The sequence below is a fragment of the Rhinoderma darwinii genome, chromosome 3, assembly GCF_050947455.1.
Source record: "Rhinoderma darwinii isolate aRhiDar2 chromosome 3, aRhiDar2.hap1, whole genome shotgun sequence".
In the NCBI taxonomy this organism is placed as follows: Eukaryota; Metazoa; Chordata; class Amphibia; order Anura; family Rhinodermatidae; genus Rhinoderma; species Rhinoderma darwinii.
Genome location: NC_134689.1, coordinates 153,712,573 through 153,736,323, shown reverse-complemented (window position 1 = coordinate 153,736,323; position 23,751 = coordinate 153,712,573). Strand labels below are relative to the sequence as shown.

Here is a 23,751-nt window from a genome sequence, read left to right as displayed (position 1 = left end):
TCTCCTTAATTTCCTTTAAAGCTCACACTTTGCATCACCGACACACCTTTAGTGGTGGTTCACAATATTCTCCCATGGGGAAGGCTGTAAACCACCGCTACATGTGTGTCGGCGATTCACAGTGTGAGCAGTAAAGGAAATGAAGGGGAAGCAGTGCTCGTACAAGCACTGCGGCCCATTCAAAACAGCTGATCGGGGGTGCCAGGGTTTGGATCCCGACTGAGCACTTATTGATGGCCTATCCTGAGGATAGGCCATCAATTTCTTAGGACTGGAAAACACAATAAATTGGTTGTCCAGGAAAAAAATAATTCTAAAAAGTGTCCCCCAGCCTTGGTTTGCCTTCCCTAATACCCCCTATTAAACTTCTAACCAGTTTCTGTTTGCTCTCCATCGACACTGCTGCTCTTTCTGTTTGTTTACTCCCTTGCTGTCTGTTTCCTGTCTTGTAACCCACCATACCCATGATCCCCTGCTGCATCTGAGGAGACAGTTGCATCTCCCCCTTCCGCCAAAGCATCTCAGCTATTTGCATGCTGCCATGCGCCTCTATGTTCACAGGTCCTTCTCTAATTACAAGTTACAGGCAGCCAGCTCCCTCCCTGCACACTGCACAATTATAAATATTTAAATAATTTAAACATGCAATATAAATCAAGATGTAAAATGTGATTCTAGACCTTTATACTGACCTCACTGAAGATGAATAAACATTTATTGCACGTATCGTATGTGGGAGTCACTAGGACACTAAGTCTACACACCGACTTCAAACAGTTAAAATTTGCGCATGCACAATGGAACATACATGGCTGCTGAAGACGCACCCATATCATTTAACAGCATGCGTGGTGGAGTGAGTCAACCACGCATGCTCTAAGCAGATGGGGAAACACGTGGTACAGTTACGTCATTTGTGACGAATGGACGGGTCTGCACAGGAAGTGCAAATTTTGCATTACCAAGCGGTCACATGACGGAAGAGGGGATACGACGCTTCATTCATCTGATAAAACGTAAGTACATTGCAAAGTTCTCCATTGTTTAGTTTAACTAAAAGTTATTTTTTTGCTTCCGGAAAACCCCTTTAAGCAGTGGCGTAGCTATAGGGGTCGCAATTGCAACCGGAGCCCCCCCCCCCCCCGCACCACATCAATGAAAAGTTACTATAGTAACTGGGGTCTATGTAATAAACTACACGGGCCCCTGTTACTATAGTAACTGACAGTACTTACCCTCTTCTTCTTGGAGCGCATCAGAGGTTCTGACGTCACAGCGCTATGCGCAGCGCATAACGTTACGATGCTATGCGCTACGCACAGCATCCCGACACTTCATGGAGTGAGGACCTGCGGCCGAAGAGGAGGTAAGTTTAATTTTAGTGTCTTGCTGATGGGTTGGGGTAAGACACCCGGGACCCCCGACAATAAGCTGTTTTGAAGTTGTTGCAGCCGCTCGTACGAGCGCTACTTCCCCTTCATTCCGGTCACTTTCTCACACTGTGACGTGTCAGCGATTCACAGTGTGAGCAAGTGAGGGAAATGAAGGGGAAGCAGCACTCGTACGATCTCTGCACCCCCTACAAAACAGCTGATTGGCGGGGGTCCCGGGACTCTTACCCCGACCCATCAGCTATTGATGGCCTATACTGAAGATAGGCCATCAATGTTTAGGGACTGGACAACCTTTAAAGCCTACCGTGTGTTAGGCTTAGATACAGGGCCCCAGCTTATACTGCATAAGAATACTGTCTGCTGGACCCTTTATCTAAGCCTACATTAGGCTTAGATACAGGGTCTAACAAACAGTATCACACATGCACATGGGCCCTGTTCACATCACCACTGCCCTTCCGTTGAGGAGTTTCGTCTGGTTAACCCCTCACCGTAAAGGCAAAGGGAAACCTTAGCTTCCGTTTTCATCACCATTGATCTCAATAGTGATGGAAACTTTGCTAATGGTTTCCGTTTGTCACCGTTGTGAATGGGTTCCGTTGTTTTGGCGGAATCAATAGCGCAGTTGACCATGCAAAACAACGGAACCCGTTCACAACGGTGACAAACGGAGATCTTTAGCAACGCTTCCGTCATCATTGAGATCAATCGTGAGGGAAACGGAAGGAGAGGTTTCAGTTTGCCTTTCTGTTTAGGGGTTAACCCGACAGAACCCATCAACGGAAGGGCAGCGGTGATGTGAACAGGCCCTTACTAATGTTTTTTTTTGTGTTTTTTTAGAAGTTCGGTTGTTGGACTACGTCGGATTCGAGGACTACTTAGATGGCGGCTTTTTTATTCTCAATAAAATGGTTAATGAGGGTTGTGTGAGGGTGTTTTATTTCAATAAATCAATTTTTTTTTACATCTTTGTAATTTTTTTTTTACTTTATCGCTACCAACTTACTAATGGCCGCTGACAGATTGACAGCGTTCATTACGAAGGCGGGGCTTAGTGTTAGCCGGTGAAAAGGCTAACACTAACCCCCATTATTACCCCGGTACCCACCGCCACCAGGGGTGCCAGGAAGAGCCGGGTATGATCCAGTACCCGACCATCTGTAGTGATGGTTGGGCACTGGGGTGACCGCAGGCTGGTATTATTAGGCTGAGAAAGGCCAAAAACAGTGGCCCTTCCCACCCTGGTAATGCTAGCCTGCTGCTGCTGTGTTGTATCAGGCTGGTAATGAAAAATGGGGGGGACCCCACGTCATTGTTTTTTATAAATAATTGGACAGCACGATGTGGGGTTCCCCCATTTTTATAACCAGCCAGATACAACATAGCAGCAGCAGCCTAGCATTACCAGGGTGGGAATGGTCACAGTTTTTTGCCTTTCCCAGCCTAATAATACCAGACTGCGGCCACCCCAGTGCCCCTCTGTCACTACAGATGGTCGGGTACTAGATCATACCCGGCTCCTCCTGGTGGCGTTGGGTACCAGGGTAATAATGGGGATTAGTGTTAACCTCTTTATGTCTAACATTAAGTCCCCCCTTACTAATGGGCGTTGCGAATCAGCCAGTGACAATTACTAGGGTGGTAGTTATAAAGTTGAAACAAATACAAAGACATAGATAAAATATTTTATTGAAATTAAAATTCCACACAGCCCTCGTTATCCATTTTATTGTGAATTTAAGAAAACACAGTTATCGAAGTAGTCCTCGAATCTGAAGTAGTCCAACAACCGAACTTGTAAAAAAACAAACACACAAAAATAATTTGTATCACGTCAAAAAGGAAAATAATTATTATTCTTACCTTTCCTGGGTCCAGCGCTGGAGCTGCAATGTCAGCGAGCTGGGCCCTATATCTAATCCAATCATGTGTGATACAGTCTGCTGAGCCACTGTATCTAATCCTTTCATGTGTGATACTGTCTGCTGGGTCCTATATCTAATCCTATCATGTGTGATACTGTCTGCTGGGCTACTGTATCTAATCCCATCATGTGTGATACTGTTTGTTGAGCCACTGTATCTAATCCTATAATGTGTGCTACTGGCTTCTAAGCCACTATCTAATCCTATCCATAGCTTTAGGGTCGTAGTGCTATAGATATGCTGTCTCATATATATATATATATATATATATATATATGCACATATTCATACACGCACACATTTTTTTTGGGGGGGGGGACACATATGTATTGGGGCTATTTCCCCTGACATTTTAAGCCCTTCGTGACGCCCCTGGCTGCTAGTGCGCATTGTTGGGTCACTTAGGAGAACCAGCGATGCAGCTGAAAGCTGCGGGTCATCGGCCCTGAGAAGTTTGGGGGGGGGGGCCAAGAAGAACCTTTGCATCTGGGGCCCATGAGCCTTTAGCTACGCCCCTGCCTTTAAGGTTTGGTGATAGTGCAGTCGATGATACAGTTTCTAACTACAACTCCATTTGTTGATCTAGTCTATTTACATTCATATCTCACTGGGCTAATAATCCTCAGTATTCGAGATGGATGAAGAATAAGACACCACTGCTGGACAACATGGGAAGGGCTTCCAAGATCTTTTCCTTACAATCAATGTAATCCCACCTGACAAGTCTGTCACCTTATGCTGTGACACTAGATGACTGACTGTAGTACAAGCAAAAAGTACAAGTACTGAAAAAAGTGGAAAAGGCTTTTGTCTCATGAAATGATCTGAAAATGTCTGCTCTACTTACTGGCCATTTAAGCACACTGTCAGGGTAATTCAGAGGATTTGGCACCATTTACGATGTCCTAAGGATTTGTACTTTCTCTGAACCTGTCATATTCTGGCAGAAGTGTCACAAGGCCAGTAATGTGTCTTTCTCCGCATCTTTAAATGAGGGGGAAAAGGATATCTATATATGGATTCAGCAATAGACTTCCTTACAGGACCTCCGTAATGGTATTACTAATGTATATATAGTTTAGCGCTAATAATGCTAACTGACATACAAGACCTTTTTTATGGTGTACATTTGTAGGAGCGACGTCATAGAGCAACTTTATATTTCCGTTTATTCAGTCTTCAATAGAATGGTTCTTGTGAATGTGATGTGCACAACTGTTACAGAATCCTATGCAGACAATGAGTCGAGGGCTAGCAGACAATGTCCAGGTTATGGGATAGAAAAACGAGAAATTAATCTTTTAAGATATTTGTGTTCTGCCTGGGTTATTGATACTGCAGCAAGTAGAGCATAGGTATTTTCCATGAATTGTTAGACTTGTAATTACTCTATGGTATTCTATCTTAAAGAAGTTAAAATTTCCCTGTGCTTCTTCAATTTCCTTATTGATAAGGAAATCCATGAACTAAAGCAACCCATTGTTAAAACTGCTAGAATGCGAACACCCCTGGCTTGTACATTTTTTATTAGACGCTAGATATTTTGGTGGATTTAGCTTTTTTTTTCCCCGTTGATTTGTATGGTGCCAACATATTCCTTATCGGTGTAACTAGATGGACAACAATCTAGTTTCCCTATTGCAGATGCAGACACATTAGGTTTAGTTTTATAGGAAACCAATGAACCTATCCGTTTGCATTTGGAGTGTTGGAGGAAACCCATGCAAATAGAGGAGAACATACAAACTATTTTGGCCTTAAAGAGGCAGTGATTTTCTTTTTTTTCTTTTTTTATCTTTCCATGCAGAGTGCCATAACTTTATTTTTCCATTGACGTAGCTACAGTATATGAGGGCTGTTTTTAATTTTTTTTTATTAAAAACTGCTAGTCCTCCAAGTTGCCGTTTTTAATGTGGTACATATAACTTATTGTATGACTTCTTTTTGGGAAGATGATGAAAAATAACAGTTATTCCGCCGTTCTTTTTTGGGTTTTGTTTTTACGGCGTTCACCGTATGGTAAAAATAACATGACAACTTCAGTTTTTGGGTCGATATAATTACGGTGATGCCAAATCTATATATTTTTTTTGTTTGTTTTGCGACTTTTACACAATAAAACTTCAAATAATTATACTGTAAAGGATCTGCCAGGCACAACTTCTGTGTATACGCCCATTAGTAATCAGTCTGCACCTGAGTCTATGTCTCTGAGACTGCTCCAAATCCTCTCCATCTCAGAGACATAGACTCAGGTGCAGACTGATTACCAATGGGTGTATACACAGAAGTTGTGCCTGGCAGATCCTTTACATATACATTGTTTTTGTCTCGCTGTAACATTTTTCGTTTCCCATCGGTGTAGACGTCTTGTTTTTCTTGTGGGACAAGTTGAAGTTTACTTTGACTTTTTTAGCACTTTTTCTTAATTTTTTTTTAAAGGCGAAATGAACAAAAAAACAGCAATTCTGGCAGGTTTATTTTTTATTTTATTTATTTCCCGTAGTAAGGAATCTTATTGAAAAAGAAGGCTTTAGTTTTTTTCTTATTTTTTTTACTTGGAATTTTTTTTTTTCTTATAAAGTTAGATTCATATTTTTGCCATTTTTTTTTAAGTCCCCCTATGGGAATTGAACCTACGATAGTTTTATCGCTTCAATAATACACTGCAACACTTCAGTATGGCAGTGTATTATACCGGTAAGGCTACGTTCACATCTGTGTCGGGACTCCGTTCATGAACAGAACCCAAACTGAAACAAATGGAAACCATAGATTACTATTTGCATCACCATTGATTTCAATGGTGATGGATCCGGTGCAAATGGTTTCTGTTTGTCATCGTTTTGTAAGGGTTCCGTCGTTTTGACTGAATCTATACTATAGTCTACTGCGCTATTAATTCCATCGAAACTACGGAACCCTTACACAACAGTGACAAACTGAAACCATTTGCACCGGATCTGTCACTATTGAAATCAATGGTGATGAAAACGTTTCCGTTTGTTTCAGTTTGGGTTCCGTTCGTGGGTACCCCTGACTAAAAGCTCAGATGGAACGCATCAACGGAGTCCCGACGCAGATGTGAACAAAGCCTTCGTGTTATACTGACTGGCAGCCTATTAGGTCCAGCCTTAGGCAGGGCCTTAATAGTCTCACGTCAATTGCAGACCTTAGGGCCCTCGACTGCCATGGCAACCCAATGGCACACTACAAATTAAGCTGCAGGGAGTCAATGGGCTTACAGAGGGAGCCACCTCCCTCTGTAAAATCACTTACCTTAGATGGAATTGTCAATAATTACCGCAGTACCTAAGAGGTTAAACTGCCGAGATTAGAAGTTATCTCCGATCCAGGGCATTTGCAGCAGGGTGTCCTACGCCATCCCCACACCATACATTTACGGCGCTGTGCGGAAACGGGTTAAAAACAATGCGTATTTGCTTGCTTACTTCTTGCTTGATGTTCCTTTTAACTTAACATAACGAAACTTACCAGCTCTCATTAAGAGACATGATCATCTTCAATATTTCCTTATCTTCTTCTAGTAATTGCATTTTTTCTAATAATCTCTTGGAACTAAAGTTTTCAAAATTGACATATCAAATATAATATTTACCAGAAAAATTACAAGTCTATTACATCTGATCTCCCTTTTTATCTTAGCAGGAGCTCCGCTTCTTGTACATTAACCATGTCTTTCAGTTTGCTTTTGATCGGGCCTTAGCTCCCTCCTGCTTGTAAGTAAAAGAAGTTTAACTTTAAAATGTAATAGATCTATTTCTGAGGCTCCTCTAATCGAGGCACTTGTGATAATGACAGTAAAACTGACATGTGCTTTTTCAACAAATCAGGAGCTTAAGGTCTACAAAGAGCTTCCAAATGACTTATTCAGAGTTAAAGATATGCAAAATGATTCTAAAATATGTCTCTAAATAATTTTCATCTACTTTGAATACTGGCAACATATTCAAAATGGAAATGGTTATTTTTTTTGGGGTTTGCATTTCTTAAAAGGCTTGTTAACCGAGTCGATTTTTAGCTTGTTGCTGCTCATAGATTTGATCATTTGGCAGTTTTTTTTGCAGAACTTTGTTTCATGGAAATTCTAAACAGTTTTTTATAGTGATGTTTAAAAGTGGCATTTTCAAGCCTGTGTGGAGAGAAAACTTGTTTCCTAAGACATTAAACAATTACATTTAACATATAATTGCAATCTCCCAGCCAATCTTACATCGGGCGCAGGTAGCCGTCTAGGCAATACAGTACCCAAGACAACTGTACAACTCCGAAAAGTCTTTTACACGGGTCCTATTCTAATTAATAGGCATAAGACTCTTCCGGCAAGAGTACTGTCCTGGTGGTGCTGCAAGGGCATAATCTTTTAAATGTATAATATATTGAAACCAGATTCCGCAATTCACTCTCCAAGTGGCAAAATGTTACTAGCTCCGGTTACAATAGTTGGCAATGTCCTCCTGGGCTATCATACACTTTATGGACAAATCCCGTCTGTAGTCTGATTGCTTGTTACAGTTCATTTTCATTGCTTCTAGGCAGAAAATCTGAAGTGAAGAAAGTGGACAAGGGATTTTACTTTGTGTTAGGAATCATATAACTGGCACAAGCGTATTACTTGGTACAGGTTCATTTAGTGTGTTAGATCTGCTAAAGCTGCTTACATGTGGTCCTGCTTAATAGTTCCAATTCCCCGGTGACTAAACTGTTAGATATTGTCTAGGACTGTGGGTATTGTCAGAGAGTTGACCCTCGCTGTCTACAAAGACATACAAAGTAACCGTATGTCCCAAGGGACCAACACTACACCCTTCGTGCCGTGCAAATCTTTATAAAAGCAAGAAAATTATATCATCCAAAAGACATATCCCTAAAGGCAGTATTTGGCTTCTTAGCACATGGTAGTTTTTGTACTGAAGTTCAAGAAGTCTTTACATTTGTGTGCCGTTTTTCTAAGCCAATTTTCAGCTGGGGATACTCTTCAAACACTCAGCAGGCTGGAGCAGGATAAAGAAAATGGAGTATTCGTGTCCTGCCAAATGAGAATGCCCTTAGGCATTGTTGAGGATGAATTTGCATTGCAGAAGAAATAAATGCACTGCTACAAACTTTAAACAAGTCTCAATGTGAAGTATGAAGATGTATTGAAGTGTGCATACAGAGTATAAGTTGTCAGTCTCACAAAACCATGTATTGATCTTGATTTATTACCCTTTTATGTAGGTCTGTTTGGTCTTTGGATGTGCCCAATCATTCTGGTTATAGACTATTACAAGACTTGGGCATATATTAATGATTTAAAGACCCAGCTTTCAGATGGCACAAATCTAGTGTAGTGCTCCCATAGTAAAAATCCAAAGGGCTACCTCCTCATGTTGGCTCATGCCGCGACTGCACACTACTATCCCTTGACAGGAGGGTGGGTGACCTTCGGGCTGGTTGCCTCTTCCTTATATGTGACCTTATCCATTAGGGAAAACACACATTAGTGTGATGTCCTTTTTTTTTCCTCTTACCTAAATTTGTCAAAATCCTATTTGAACTTTGTTTTTCAAGCTAAATAGACGTGAACAACGAACATACTACTATCATCTTATTGAAGGGCACATTATATTAGGCGATGTTCACATATGTGTTGTGTGTTTCCAGAAAACCGTAAGTGATTGTTCCGTTGCACCACGGATATCACCGGTAGCCGACGAAACCCATTGACTTTAATGGGTTATGCTGACTTTCCGTCAGGGTGTTCGGGGTTTTACCAGAAACAATAGCTGCTGTACTATTGTTTCCGGCAATCTCTGCCGGATCTGCGACGGAGGCCCCTAACAGAGCCTCCAACGCAGATGTGAACAGCCCCTAAGCTGTGTGCAGCCTAAAGGACAATTGCTTACCAAAATTTGAAATTATACATCCTTAAGATCTTTCATGTTGACCAAAATGTACTGATCAGCGTTTCTTCAAAAGACTAATATGGAAGATAATGCTTTTGTATAAAATCATTAAAGACAAAAAACAGCTAGTGTTTTAAGTTGAAGTGAGAAAAAAACTGCTGTGTTTTTTTCAAGACTCTATCTTCATTTTAGGAATGTCATGGCAAGTGATTGAGTGGTTTGCTGCTATGATCTACTGTGATAATACAATGTGTTAATAATAATAACCAATTCATCTACAGTTTTATGGCTTCATTATAGGAAATGGCACATAAATGTTGTGAAGCATGTACTTAGGAGAATGTTGGATTGGTACATAGATATGATCCTCAGTAGACCAAATTCTAGCAGATGTTTGGATCTTAGACTAACTCACTGGTTTGCTAGATAACTTTTCATTTTGTACATCCTTATCTGATAGCTTTATGTGAGAAACTAGAGTTTTGAGAAAGTCTTTTTTTCTTTGTAAAGGTGTCCTACATTGAGGACTGTTAATATTTTGCTGCTTAGAGAGGGGAACACACAGTAGTAATATGTAGGTGTTGTGGTGTAGAATAGGACTTAGTAAATCAGCCATGAACATTGTAGAACGCAGACAAAATTATACTGTATATACCATTGCGTATTAGGGGCTAGATATTGGATGTAACATGTTATGACCAGGAAAGATTCATAGTATATATAACTATCCACCAAGATTTGGGAAGTGTGTGTGTGTGTGTGTGTGTGTGTGTGTGTGTATAGGTAGAGATCCATAGTGATCCATCCGTAAAAGATTCATTCACTTACTTAGTTATAGCCTTTTCCCTGAACACATATTACTTGTACTGTTTTTCTGCCACCCGTGTTTTATGCTGTATCTGTCTCTGGCATTGTTTGCAGGCACATTAAAAATTCAGGTAATATCTAGGATTTACATTTGTGCTAAATTGTATATGTCCAAGCTTTGTTTTAGGAAGAGCCTACTGCAATAGGGGAAAAGTCGACCATAAAGATGACACTAATATTGCAGCAGCAAAGGAGATTTGTGGCGTTCAGTCATTGACTGTCGCAGCAGCTAATGCTTGTATTTTATTGCCACCTAAAAGCTGTATTCTGTGCGGCTCTATTGCTGGATCAAAACAACGGCATTAACCCTTTTCTGGAAGAAAATGCTATGTTTTTGGGTATTTTATGGGGTCAGCGATTTTAGATGGGCACCTCGAATGTCCTGTTAGTTTATTGATACCCCCCTCCACAACCAGGTCTACATGTAAAATGAACAGTAACAAATAGATCATGGTTTAGTATACGTTCTATACCTTCGTATCTACTCAGTTTTGTCAGCGTGCAAGTATTAATCTGCTGTGAGATGAGAGGGGGAGGAGAAATATCAATGCAGCAATGGATATGTGTTACAGCTGCCAAGGATCTGCATGCTGAGACCAGGAGCTAAATTAAAACTAGTTTGTGCAGCCCAGGCTCTGAGCAGGGTTACAGCCAGACATAAAGCATTCTGCTGCTCTGCTGATTTCTAAGGGGACCCGCAACCTAACGCAATATTTCAACTTGACACACATTCCCTCTAAAAGTCACTATGGACTTCTCCAGGCTATGGATTAACATATGCAAAATGGGGCAGAGGCATTTATAGTTTCCGCTTAATGGAAGAAGGCCAGAACAGGACAATTCTGAATTGATCGAACATCTGGATTTTAACAGTTGGCGTTGTGTAGCATTGGGCTAGTGATGGCCCTCCTCTGCGGCTTTAATCAGGGTATCCCACTGGAAACTGGTAAGCTTCCTACGTAGGATTTATCACAGATATTACGCTTATTACACTTTTGGCAGATGGAACATTGTTGTCGCCAAGGCAAAGTATACCTTAATGTTATGTTTGCTTGCAGCTTTATAAAAGGCATGCTTATAGAAGTGTCTACATGTTTGGTATCTTTGCTCAAAAAAGTTTATAGGTTCTTTTTGAAGGGTTAATGGCAGTAGGGAGTCTTGCTGAAAATACATTGCTGATCCTTTCTAAGGCTAGGTTCACAATTTTACTATTCTGTAAGTAATCTAAACTGACAAGTTGACATCCATTTCCATCATTTTTTTTTAATCCTTAACCCATAAACCTCAGTGATTAAAAAAAAATATTGATACCTTATCCTGTAAGAAAAAATGATCATGGTGGAAATTCAGCAGAACTAATGCTACTTTGTATCCGTTTGAATCTAAAAGAAAATTAATAGTATTCGTCAACTGATGCGTCATAATGAATTTAGTTTTTTTTCTTAACAAAAGGCAAACTTCAAAAAACAAATATGTGGCTGCACCCTAAGGCTCTGTTCATAACGGAGCCATGATCGCTATGACGGATTGTTAATCAAACAAATCCCAACAAATCCTGACAGATCCTATTGTTTCTGTGAGGGTTCCAGTATTTTTTATGCCAAGAATAACGTCGCCTACTACACTATTCTTGTCAAAAATATCAGAACCCCTGCCAGAAAAAAAAGAGCCTAAAAAAGAAATGATCGTGACAATCGTGATAATTACCTAGACTTTCATACTAGATTATTGCTGCTAAGCATAACTATAATTTTAAGGATCGTGGTCCTTTTTGGTCATACATTGTGCTGGTTAAAGGGGTTATCTTTGACTTTTAAAAATCTTCAGTAGTACAGGGAATAGTATAAAATATTAAATGATCAGGTACTCGTCACCTAAAATGATCCCCACTCCAGCGCTAAGGTTCGCCACCGCTCTGATACCGGAACCCCTATGATGGTCTCGTGCCGTATATCGGTCGCTTGCCGGTATACTGCAGCGGCACGTGACCTATGAACAACATGTGACCACTGCAGGTGATCCTGGGACCAGAACGACAGAAGATGGGGCCTTAGCGCTGGAGCAGTGGGAATTTCAGGTGGGGAGTACATGATAATTTACTATTCTATACCCTCCCATGCCCTACTGCAGATTTTGAAAAGTCCCTGATAACCCTTTCAATTTCACTTACCACTATAGATCATCCGTTGTCATCTGCCAAAAAGATTAATTATATTAATTTTGATAAAAAAAACCGTTAATGGCCTAGTGTTGCTGTAGATATCTTTGTACCTTTGTGATGTCCTCTGATAAGTAAACTACACCCAGTGTTTCTATATTGTACTTACATAATCTATAACTAGTCATCTGGAGACCTAAAGACTGAAGTTCTAGGGTTGGATCTGGATATGACACGTTTTGACCATTGTGGTGTATGGGTGAGTGAAGTGAATTTTGAGCTACCCAAACAAAAACATTGTCAGTGGTGCCTATGACGGCTTCCCTTCTAGTCCATTAAGAAAATAGCGCACCTCTTACTTTAGTCTAATTGGGATGAGGAAAAGGAATGAGTTTTGTATCTATGGGTTTTTGTGACAGACACAATCACACACACAGTTTTGGTGCAGTTTTTGGCTCAGTTGTTTTTTTTAGCAGACACAAGAAAAAAGAGATATATCAGTCTTCTATATATTACCTTTTTATCTACCTTTCCTTTATTTTGGATCTACGTCTGGCTTTGGCTTAAAAAAAAACCGGAGCCAAAACTGAGTTTGTGATCCTGGCATGTTCACACAGCGGGTTTGCACGCATATATCAGGGTGGAAACCATGCCTAAATACACGGGAAATCACCAACAAAAAGCATTACATTGATTTTAATAAGATATCGCCCTATGGTCTACACAAGGCAGACTTTTCTGTGCACGGTATTGCAAAATCTGCATACAAACCGCGTCGGGTAGCCACAAGCAGATTAGCCTTATTGAATGGGGCTAATTTGCATGCAGATCCGCAGCCGTCCAACTGTTAAACTGCAGCATAAATCCGAGGTTCAGCTTCAGATTTCTGCTACAGATTCTTGACAAAATCAGCAACATATTTTTCCTATGGATATATCAGTTGTCTAAACATAGCCTAAGGTCTGTTTACATGTATGTGCTAGAAGCTGTTTACTTGACATTCCTCTGCGTGGGATCTATGGATGCAACCAGAGATGATAAATTATAGAGCCGTCAAATATGTTGTATCCATGGTTCATGTGGAAGTGGAAGGTCACGATCATGGAAATATCTCTGACAGTCAGATGTTACAGGCAGTTCACAAAGAGTTTTAATGTAATACCCGCAAAGGTATCGATAAATCTGCCTATTAATAATTCGAGCAATGTCTTTGATATATTTATTATAATGTAGAAGGTTTCATGAAAAATGTCTGTTGCACTAAAGACTGAAGACCTTATAACTGCATTTAATAAGTTGACCAGTTCTCAGTTTCTAAGATCCAATGCAAAAAAATAGTGTTGTCAAAAAAGGGGTTTTCTGCTTTCATGCAATCCCTACTTGATAATAAGCTGATCCCAAAGTGTCCCCTTGATGGAACTCCCGGCGATCAAGTTGGCAGTAATTGTTAAATTTTCCTGCAACGCCACTACGGAGAATATTAAGCATTACATAGTCCCTTTTTAATGGGGTGTGTGTTTAATGCAGTACAGGACAGATCCTCCAGAGCGAGAGCTGCTCTTTGTGACTGCTCTCCTCTCTGGCCAAGAAAAGAGAATCCTGAACATAGGGAATTATGGGATAATAGTGGGAGTCCTAACAGGGTATATGAAAATGGGTTTTCTAAACTGGACAACCCCTTTAAAGACTGCTCTAAAAAGAGACACCAGCTATAGTATTCAGGATTCTCTTATGGCCCTTTTTCACTTGTGACACATTTATAAATGGCCTACAATGTTTATTCTCAGCGCTCTTATAATCATAGAGATCCAACCGGTCGGGCACTTGTTGATCACACTTTTATTGCATATCTTAGGACTATGCCAAACTCATTTATGAAAATATTACAAATATATTACAGAGCCTAACAAGTATAAGTGAATCCAAAGTTTTAACTGGAGTGTGAAGCTCTGTTCAGTTTGTAGCTTATCGTGTAAGAAAACACAAGCTCCAAACAGAAGCAGGTCTGAGGAATGTTGGGGGATATTTTGGGATACTACAAACAGAGTTGAAGGTATCAATAACAACATGTTTCTAGTGGAGGCAATGTAACTCTTTTTTCCTCCCTTTTTTTTTTTTTTTTTTTTTCTTAGGCTTCGTTCACATCTGCGTCAGGGCTCTGTTCCGACGTTCTGTCGGAGCTTTCCATCGGAAGGGAGCCCTGACTGGCACAAACTGAAAACATACAGTGAAGGAAATAAGTATTTGATCCCTTGCTGATTTTGTAAGTTTGCCCACTGTCAAAGACATGAACAGTCTAGAATTTTTAGGCTAGGTTAATTTTACCAGTGAGAGATTATATTTACAAAAAAAACAGAAAATCACATTCTCAAAATTATATATATTTATTTGCATTGTGCACAGAGAAATAAGACTTAATACTTGGTGGCAAAACCCTTGTTGGCAAGCACAGCAGTCAGATGTTTTTTTTAGTTGATGATGAGGTTTGCACACATGTTAGATGGAATTTTGGCCCACTCCTCTTTGCAGATCATCTATAAATCATTAAGATTTCGAGGCTGTCGCTTGGCAACTCGGATCTTCAGCTCCCTCCATAAGTTTTCGATGGGATTAAGGTCTGGAGACTGGCTAGGCCACTCCATGACCTTAATGTGCTTCTTTTTGAGCCACTCCTTTGTTGCCTTGGCTGTATGTTTCGGGTCATTGTCGTGCTGGAAGACCCAGCCACGAGCCATTTTTAATGTCCTGGTGGAGGGAAGGAGGTTGTCACTCAGGATTTGACGGTACATGGCTCCATCCATTCTCCCATTGATGCAGTGAAGTAGTCCTGTGCCCTTAGCAGAGAAACACCCCCAAAACATAATGTTTCCACCTCCATGCTTGACAGTGGGGACATTGTTCTTTGGGTCATAGGCAGCATTTTTCTTCCTCCAAACACGGCAAGTTGAGTTAATGCCAAAGAGCTCAATTTTAACTCATCTGACCACAGCACCTTCTCCCAATCACTCTCAGAATCATCCAGACGTTCATTTGCAAACTTCAGACGGGCCTGTACATGTGCCTTCTTGAGCAGGGGGACCTTGCGGGCACTGCAGGATTTTAATCCATTACGGTGTAATGTGTTACCAATGGTTTTCTTGGTGACTGTGGTCCCAGCTGCCTTGAGATCATTAACAAGTTCCCCCCGTGTAGTTTTCGGCTGAGCTCTCACCTTCCTCAGGATCAAGGATACCTCACGAGGTGAGATTTTGCATGGAGTCCCAGATCAATGTTGATTGACAGTCATTTTGTATGTCTTACATTTTCTTACTATTGCACCAACAGTTGTCTCCTTCTCACCCAGCGTCTTACTTATGGTTTTGTAGCCAATTCCAGCCTTGTGCAGGTCTATGATCTTGTCCCTGACATCCTTAGAAAGCTCTTTGGTCTTGCCCATGTTGTAGAGGTTAGAGTCAGACTGATTAATTGAGTCTGTGGACAGGAGTCTTTTATACAGGTGACCATTTAAGACAGCTGTCTTAGCACCAAGTTGATTTGGAGCGTGTAACTGGTCTGGAGGAGGCTGAACTCTTAATGGTTGGTAGGGGATCAAATACTTATTTCTCTTTGCACAATGCAAATAAATATATATAATTTTGACAATGTGATTTTCAGGTTTTTTTTTAATATAATCTATCTCTCACTGGTAAAATTAACCTAGCCTAAACATTCTAGACTGTTCATGTCTTTGACAGTGGGCAAACGTACAAAATCAGCAAGGGATCAAATACTTATTTCCTTCACTGTAGGTTTCCGTTTCCATCACCATTGATTTCAATGGTGACGGATCCGGTGCCAATGGTTTCAGTTTATCTCCATTGTGCAAGGGTTCCGTCGTCGTGACGGCATGAATACCGTAGTCGACTAGTTTGTGTCAGTCTGGGCTCCGTTCCGACGGAACGTCGGAACGAACATAGCCTTAGCTGATATAATCTCAGAGTCCTGTTTCACTCCAATCTAACTCTGTTTCGTTATAGTCTTGTGTTTAGTTTTGATGAATACTGCAACAGACGGAATATTAACACGTCATACAAATTGTCAATATGTAGTGTCAACCTCTTCAAAATGACTGCAAAACTACGAACCTAAAAAATTACTAATTCCTTTATGTTTGTGCCAGATTACCGGGTGTTGTGCCAAGTTCATTCATAGTAATTTGTTGCCATTTTTGCTGCTGCAGTATTTTACTGCAGCAGCCATGTGAACAATGTTAATTACCTTTCATCAGTTGCAGCTTTTTTACTGTAATTTTGCAATTAAACTTTGATTTTTAATTGCATTGTTACTAAGGTTGTCCACAAAATTGAGGGGACCCCAAGACTATCTTTGTTATGATTGTTTTTTAATATTAATAATGGTATAATAATGCATTTCTTGGAACATTAGACTTAGAGGAAACAAAAGGGCAGAGTGCAGTCTTCAAAGCGTATTAGCCGAATCCAAAGGAATGCCAGGCCAGAAGTGGTTTCATATCTCATGGGAGTGAAAGAAAAGCTTGCGTGCCTCTAAATTGCAAGGAAAGTCTCTAAAAAGCTTCCCATATCTTCCCATGCCTAACATTAATTGTCCAAGTAATTACAAAAATCCCTATTTCTTAATTCTTTATATTACCTGTTCTTTTTAAATTCCTTTTTGGTCCATTTATATTACATATCTATATGTACGGTTATAATAGGACTGTAAATTGTCAACCCCTTCTTTCTTTTTACCTTCTTTTTTCACTGTGGAAATTGACTTTTGATACAGTATATATTTAGCTCTCATTATTTTCCAGTTAAAAATACATCTATCTCTCGCCTTCTATTAAAATCTACCAGTCGTGCATTGTGGATCAGCGCAGAAGTTACCTTCTGTGTTCACCTAGTGTTGGACTGGCTCACTACAGAATTTGCCACTAGGTCCAGGTTCTTACTAAGTAATGGGGTCCATGATGTCCAGCACAAACCACCCCAGACTCCGACTTTCAGCCCACCACTGGCACGACTGGACTGGATAACTTTTTACAATTAGGTGGACAAGCTCTGTATGGCAGGCAGTGGGTATAGTGCAGGCAGTCCTAAGAATAATTTCCTATCTTTAGATGGCCCAATGTATTTAACCCCTTAATGACCGGGCCTGAATAGGTCTTAATGACCAGCTACATTTTTCAGTTTTTACCTCTCTGCATTTCAGCCGCCATAATGTTTTTATTTTTTCCATTAACGTGGCCGTATGAGGCCTTGTGTTATGTGGGAGAAATTTTATTATTTTTTTCATAGTTTGGAGGTAGAGAAAAAATGTTTTTACGGCGTGAGTATTAAGAAGAAGCGATTCTCTACATTGTTTTTCTTGTTTATTCTTTATCCCGTTTATGTTTCACGCTAAATAACACATTAGATTAATTCTTCAGGTTATTACGGTTTATTTTTTACTTGTAATGTATTCGCATACTCCTGTATGCTAATACATCATACTGTGTCACTATGACACAGGCTGCTGTTAGGGCAGCACATAGTGTGCTAGAACAGCAGGCTTACTGAACAGACAGCCCTGGGGTCCTTTGTAGGTCCCCAGGGCTGACTGCAGAGGGATTCCCTGGTGTTTGATCACATCACCGGGTTTCCGATGACTAGATCAAAGCGGGAAGTTCCCTTTGATCTTGCCGCGGTCACGGACCGCGGCGATCAAAGGGTTAAACAGCTGGGGTCCGAATATTTTCCAACCCCCGCTGTATTCAGCAGGCTGCTCTAAGATCAGGAGCTGTTAGTTACAGCTCCTGCTTAGAGGATGAGCGCTCACAGGAGCGCTCATCAGCCTAATCTACAGCGACACCAAAAGACGTCGCTGTAGACTAAGCACCTGCACCGCCTGCTGTCAAAAGACGGTGGGCAGTCGTTAAGGAGTTAAAAAACACTCAAGCTATTTTTTTTTGCCTATAAAGTGCAGCATAGGCTTTTATTAAAGAATAATGTAGAGCAGAGTTTCCCAAACTTTTCAGGCTCGAGGCACCCCTGGAAAAAAAAATTTCCTCAGGGCGCCCCAACCAAAAATTGTTTACAAAACAACAAAAAAAAGGCTAAAGACAAGTACTACACTCTTAGGGTATGTTCACACGGCGTCAGACTCTTCTAGTAGGAAGTGGTGCACGGTACATGTAGCATAGTTGTAGTAATCGTCGGGGCGGATCTTTTTTTTTGCAGTGGATAAGTGGAGTGTCGTGGCACCCCTGGACGGTTCTCGCGGCACCCTTGTTGGGAAACACTGATGTAGAGGCTCTTGTGTTTGCCTTGTGTATACCTGTTTTAGGTAATGTGTTATTTATGGGTTGTCTGCCATCATGGTTCTTTCATCAGCACTGATATGCTTTCCCTAATGCAGCCTACATTTCCCATGATGCTTCTGGTTGTGCAGAGGGGATGGACTCTCCTCACACTGCACTTGCTCTGCACTGAGTACTATCTAAGTGCAGCAAGTGATAGATCAGTGACAGAACTTCTGTCCCCTAACTGAAGACTTTCAATGTATTCCTACATAATGTAGCTTCAGCCTGTCTCTTCTGTATTCTACTTCTAATAGGTTTCTCCATGTCTGTTTTTACACAGGAGACCGTGAGGAACAGCATCTCATAGAAATATACTGGACACTCTGCACACAGCACACACAGATAGTATAGGCATTCAGTGCAAGTCAGGGGAGTTTTATAATTCTGCAACTCTGCAGCTAATCATTGTATCTATTATATCACTGCACTCCTGCTCCCTTAGATAGGGAAGAAATTATCTTTTCAGCAGTACTATATGAATGGAGGGTCATACGTAGGAACAAGGAGGGTAGAGCTGGTAGGGATCTCGGAGCTCCCAGGGGGAATTTGATAGATGATCTAATCCTGTAGTTCACAGGAAATAAGACACACAAAATAGACTGACATCTTGTCTACACACCAGAGCATGGTGTATTTTGGTGGTCAGGCTTAGTTCACATGACACAGCTGCCCGTAATGAAAGTGTTCAAAATACTAAGCTGGGAAAAATTAGCATGATGTGTGCAAAAGGAAAAAAAAATTGCCGGAGTGCTTCTTTAATTTTGCCCATATGTCTACCCTCCAGTATATGTTAAATTCAGAATATGTGAGCTACAAAAAAACCTGGTTGTTTAGTAGATCGCTTTGATTCCTGTCATATTATATATGCTTTATGTTCTATTATTCACACACAATTTAAGATAAATAAAGCTGTCTCAATTACATGCCATTTAGCGGTATGTTCTCGCAGTTCCTTGCCAGACAAAACTATTACACGATGGTGTACAGATGTCAGAATAAATGCAGCAATTCATTTAATGATGCGCACTTGGCTTCTATGTCACATTTCACGTTTGTAAGAAACGTAAGAATTTCTTTATTCTTCAGTTGCAACCTAGTCATTGTGTGATTTTGTTTTGTTCACAGATGAAGGTCCTTATACAAAGTCTGCTTCCCAGACAAAAGCGCCAGACGGTTCATTGGCTGTTAGAAGACAGAGCATCACCGGTAGGTACTACTGTATAATGTTATCTTGTGGACAATGAGCCCTGATTTATGACCGCTAGAGCAGATAAAATGTGGAGGAGTTGCCCATAGCACTAGGCTTTAGTTTCCAAACATCTACTCTAAAAACAACACCGGGAATCTGGTTGCTGTGGGCAACTTCTTGACTCTTTGTCCTTGCTAGTTTTCATAAATGGTGCCCACGCTAGAAACAAGAATTACAGATGCACTTGACTGTTCGACTTAGAGGTGCGAGTAATCACGGCTGCGCGTGTGAAGTAAGGCATTTTTTTTTATATTTACAGTTTCTTCTGCGAGACACACTTAGTGAAATAGCTGTTCTGGGCTTAAATCTGTCTGCTCTAATGAGTGTGAAAAAGCAGAAGAAGATTAAAGCGGCAGCGCGTGATAGACTCTGCCTCTAATTGACTATACTGCTGCTGAGAGATGGCCTCTAAAGATTTGCTGTAAAATGTTGCGGCTGAAATATAGTCTTAAAAATATTTTGCAGTGCTAGTTGTAAACTTACACCCAGCTGGTATTCTCTGCCGCCAGTCTGTCACTATGTTGCTTGTAACAAGTGAATGGTGTAAAACAGTACAGTACATTCTCTGAATGACTACAGAAGAATCCTCATTTCCTGACATGCACCCTGCTGGTAAGCAGCCACATCGCTATAGGCAGCAACAGCACCATTTAGGATGAACAGTCTGTCTTATAATGGTTCAATTAAAGTTATTATCTAAGTGCGGCACAATTTATAAATATAATTTTATGTAGGACAAGCTTACGTATCTAGAATGCAATGCAGAAGAGAACATTATCTTGGAAGAGCTCAGCTAAGCTTCTAAGGAGGTGTCGGTCAGCAAGCTTTTGAACTTGTTCCAATAGCAGAATGGCAGAATTATGAGGGCAGCTCTGGGCAATTATAATAGATTGTGTCACTTATGATCACTGCATGTTAGTAAAGCCTAAACATTTGTTACTCCGCTTTTATTGTAGATTGCGCATACCAGACCAATAAAGTTTAGGTTAACCACCACGTATGCACTATGGAAATTACATTAACCGCAATTGCCTATATAGAGCAACAGCTTAAATCTATCTCTCTGCTACAACCAAGACATCTACCCGCTCGTGTCCCTGACGATCTGTCAGCCATCTCCTCTTTTATGCCTTCCTGCTTCCTGAAACTAAACGTGGACAAGATATCCTTATCTATTAACATTTCCCCACTATCACACCCTGTACAAGGGTTTTGCTTAGGGATAACATTTGACCCTCACATATAAGCCTCACATCCACACTCTCACTACCTTTTGCAGTCTTTAACTCAAGAACAAATCCTGTATCCGTTCCTTCCTCCACACAGCAGACTATGAAAATGTTAGTATACAAATTTATAGTACCCCAGCTAGAGTACTGTAACACTCTCCTTTTCCGGCTTACTACCAACATACAAACTAACCACTCTTCAATCTATCCTGCTGCATGACTAATCTACCTATCCTCCCATTCCTCATCCCTCTGTCAGACCCTCCACTGGCTACTCAAACCCCTATCTAGTTCTATGCACTCCTACATTTCTTTTCTAATTCACAGGCACTACCCCACGCAACCTCCACTATGCCAATGACAACTTCCTCACTACCACTCTAATCCCCTCCTCAAGTTCACGCATACAAACCTTCTCTTGTGCCTCCACTCTCTTCTAGAACTTTATCTCTCTCGTTCCAATCGACATTCTTCATCCCTCAAAACCTTCAAACACTGACTGAAAACGTAACTCTTCTGATGAGCAAAAAACCTGGCCTAAAGTGTCCCCCCAAAACTGTATTACAATAATTCCAGCTTTGTCTGATGTGTTTAGAGCTGCTTACTCTATTGCCTTACCTTTTATATCTTTTTCCTAACCCTTATATACTGTGAGCTCATATGGACAGGGCTCCTACCTTCTGTATCTTGTAAACACTGCTTTCTGTGTCTGTACCAAACTGTCTTTTGTGCCGTGTAAAGTGCTACTGAAGTTGATGGAGCTCTAAATATATATATATCTCCAAGAATAGGCAGCACTCCAACTCAAAGTGAAAAAATAGTATATTTAATCGCCCTCAAATAGAGCCGAAACATTGCATGAGGGCAATTAAATATACTATTTTTTCACTTTGAGTTGGAGTGCTGCCTATTCTTGGACATATATTGGAAGATTTGGAATGAAAATCGGGTTCCGAAGGCGTGCACCCATCCGTTATTTATGTTTGTGCTGCTGGACGGTGGACTTATATATAAATAAATTCAATTATCCACATGGCTTTCTTTATGAGCTGAAGCAATATCCCAAAAAATTGCAGGTTTACTGCCGCTCTGTCTGTAGAAACTAGAGGTTCTACATGAGCCTTGGTCTGTTTCTCCAAAGACAAAATAAAGGTTGTTGTAGATAGCAGCCTGTATTGTAATGCCGGGATAGGGAGACAGACAGGTGAGCCCTAATCTACCCGCCACTCAGTCCCTGCCTACTTGCAACGGCCCGTCCTAGGCGACGACGTACAACTGGGCGACGGTCCCTATGCTCACTATGTGCACGACAGACAAACAGACAAGGGTACACAGAAGCTCGGGGAACGGGGCAGTTGCCCACGGCAACACCGTGAGCAACGAGTAGTGAACGAGCCGAGTCAAACCAGGAGTGTACGAGGTACCAAACGCAGAACAGGAGAGTAGTGAACGAGCAGAGTCAAACCAGGAGTGTACGAGGTACCAAACGCAGAGCAGGAGAGTAGTCAGTAAGCAAGGGTCTATATGGAGCAGAGGACAAAAGTACAAGCAGCAGCAGCAGAGCCAGGAAACAGACAGAATCACAGGCAAAGGAGGAGCAGGAAGTGAAGGTATAAATAGACAGAGGGCGGGAGCTAGCTCCGTCTGGCCAGGCTGTGATAGGCTCTCCCACTCCTCAGCCTCCCAGCCTGATTGGTAGAAGGAGGGGTCACTCGATCAGACTTAGGAGCAGGTGCAGACTGACTAACCACGGGCGTCGACACAGAAGCTGTGTCTGGCAGATCCTTTACATGTATTCAGTTGGTTGCAGAATGTTGCTCGATAATTTGAATTCCAACTGCGGTCCTGCACTACTTCTGTTATACGGAATCTTGTAAAAGAGACCAATTTGAATAATGTATATTAGGGAATTACTGTTGATGCAAATCTCTCATATATAAAGCTTGCCATAGACATAAGATACTCTACCATGCAGAAGGATCATATTATTTCTGTGGAAGTATGGAAAAGATAGCAGCTGCCAGACACCTGGCATTGCCTATAGTGCACAAAGGATCAAAAAGGTAAAATCATCAAAAATGTCATGTATGTGACCAGCTTGAGTGTAGTTTCACCATAGGTTATGCTACACTTATAATCTCTCCAAAGAGAAAGTTTTGTTTCTAACATTCAATACTTTTCTCAGTTGGTCTTCAGCAACTGTCTGTGAACGGCTGGAGTGTCCATATGTACTGTAAGCATCAGGTTGTAGTCTGTTAGAGCAACTGACAAAATATTGCAGGAAAAGTCTACCTTCAAAAAGCAATAACGATTGATAAATAGGTATTTTTCTGTTTTAAATACTTTTCAGAGAGCCGTACTGGCCATTGGCTAAATCATATATCAAGTTATACTAATGGGGAAACAAACATTCCCATATATCCCCACTGCAGTGGAGATCAGCATTGAGGGACAGAATTATAACATGAAATTAGAGTAGTAATTGTAACAGGGAAAAAGGGATGGGAGGAAACCTCCAGCTCACCAGCTTCACACTCCTGTGCTCGATATCGCCCGGATCAACCGCGACGGCTCGTTATTCTCCTGGTGTTATCCGTCATTCTGTCGGATCTCTTTGTATGTTGGTGTATTTTCTTCAATAAAGTGGAAACGGAGTTTCCCCCACTTATACCACACATCG

At 41.0% G+C, this 23,751-nt stretch overlaps 1 protein-coding gene across 7 annotated transcripts in view; it reads left to right on the top strand.

Annotated features, from left to right (window-relative positions):
* The window catches only part of GRIP1 (glutamate receptor interacting protein 1), a 472,389-nt gene that overhangs the window by 276,044 nt on the left and 172,594 nt on the right, over positions 1 to 23,751 (top strand). For all 7 annotated transcript variants that reach the window (XM_075856910.1, XM_075856912.1, XM_075856913.1 and 4 more), the window contains exon 2: positions 19,719 to 19,799. In XM_075856910.1, the coding sequence (XP_075713025.1) occupies positions 19,719 to 19,799 (81 nt within the window). The remainder of the gene's footprint in view (positions 1 to 19,718; positions 19,800 to 23,751) is intronic.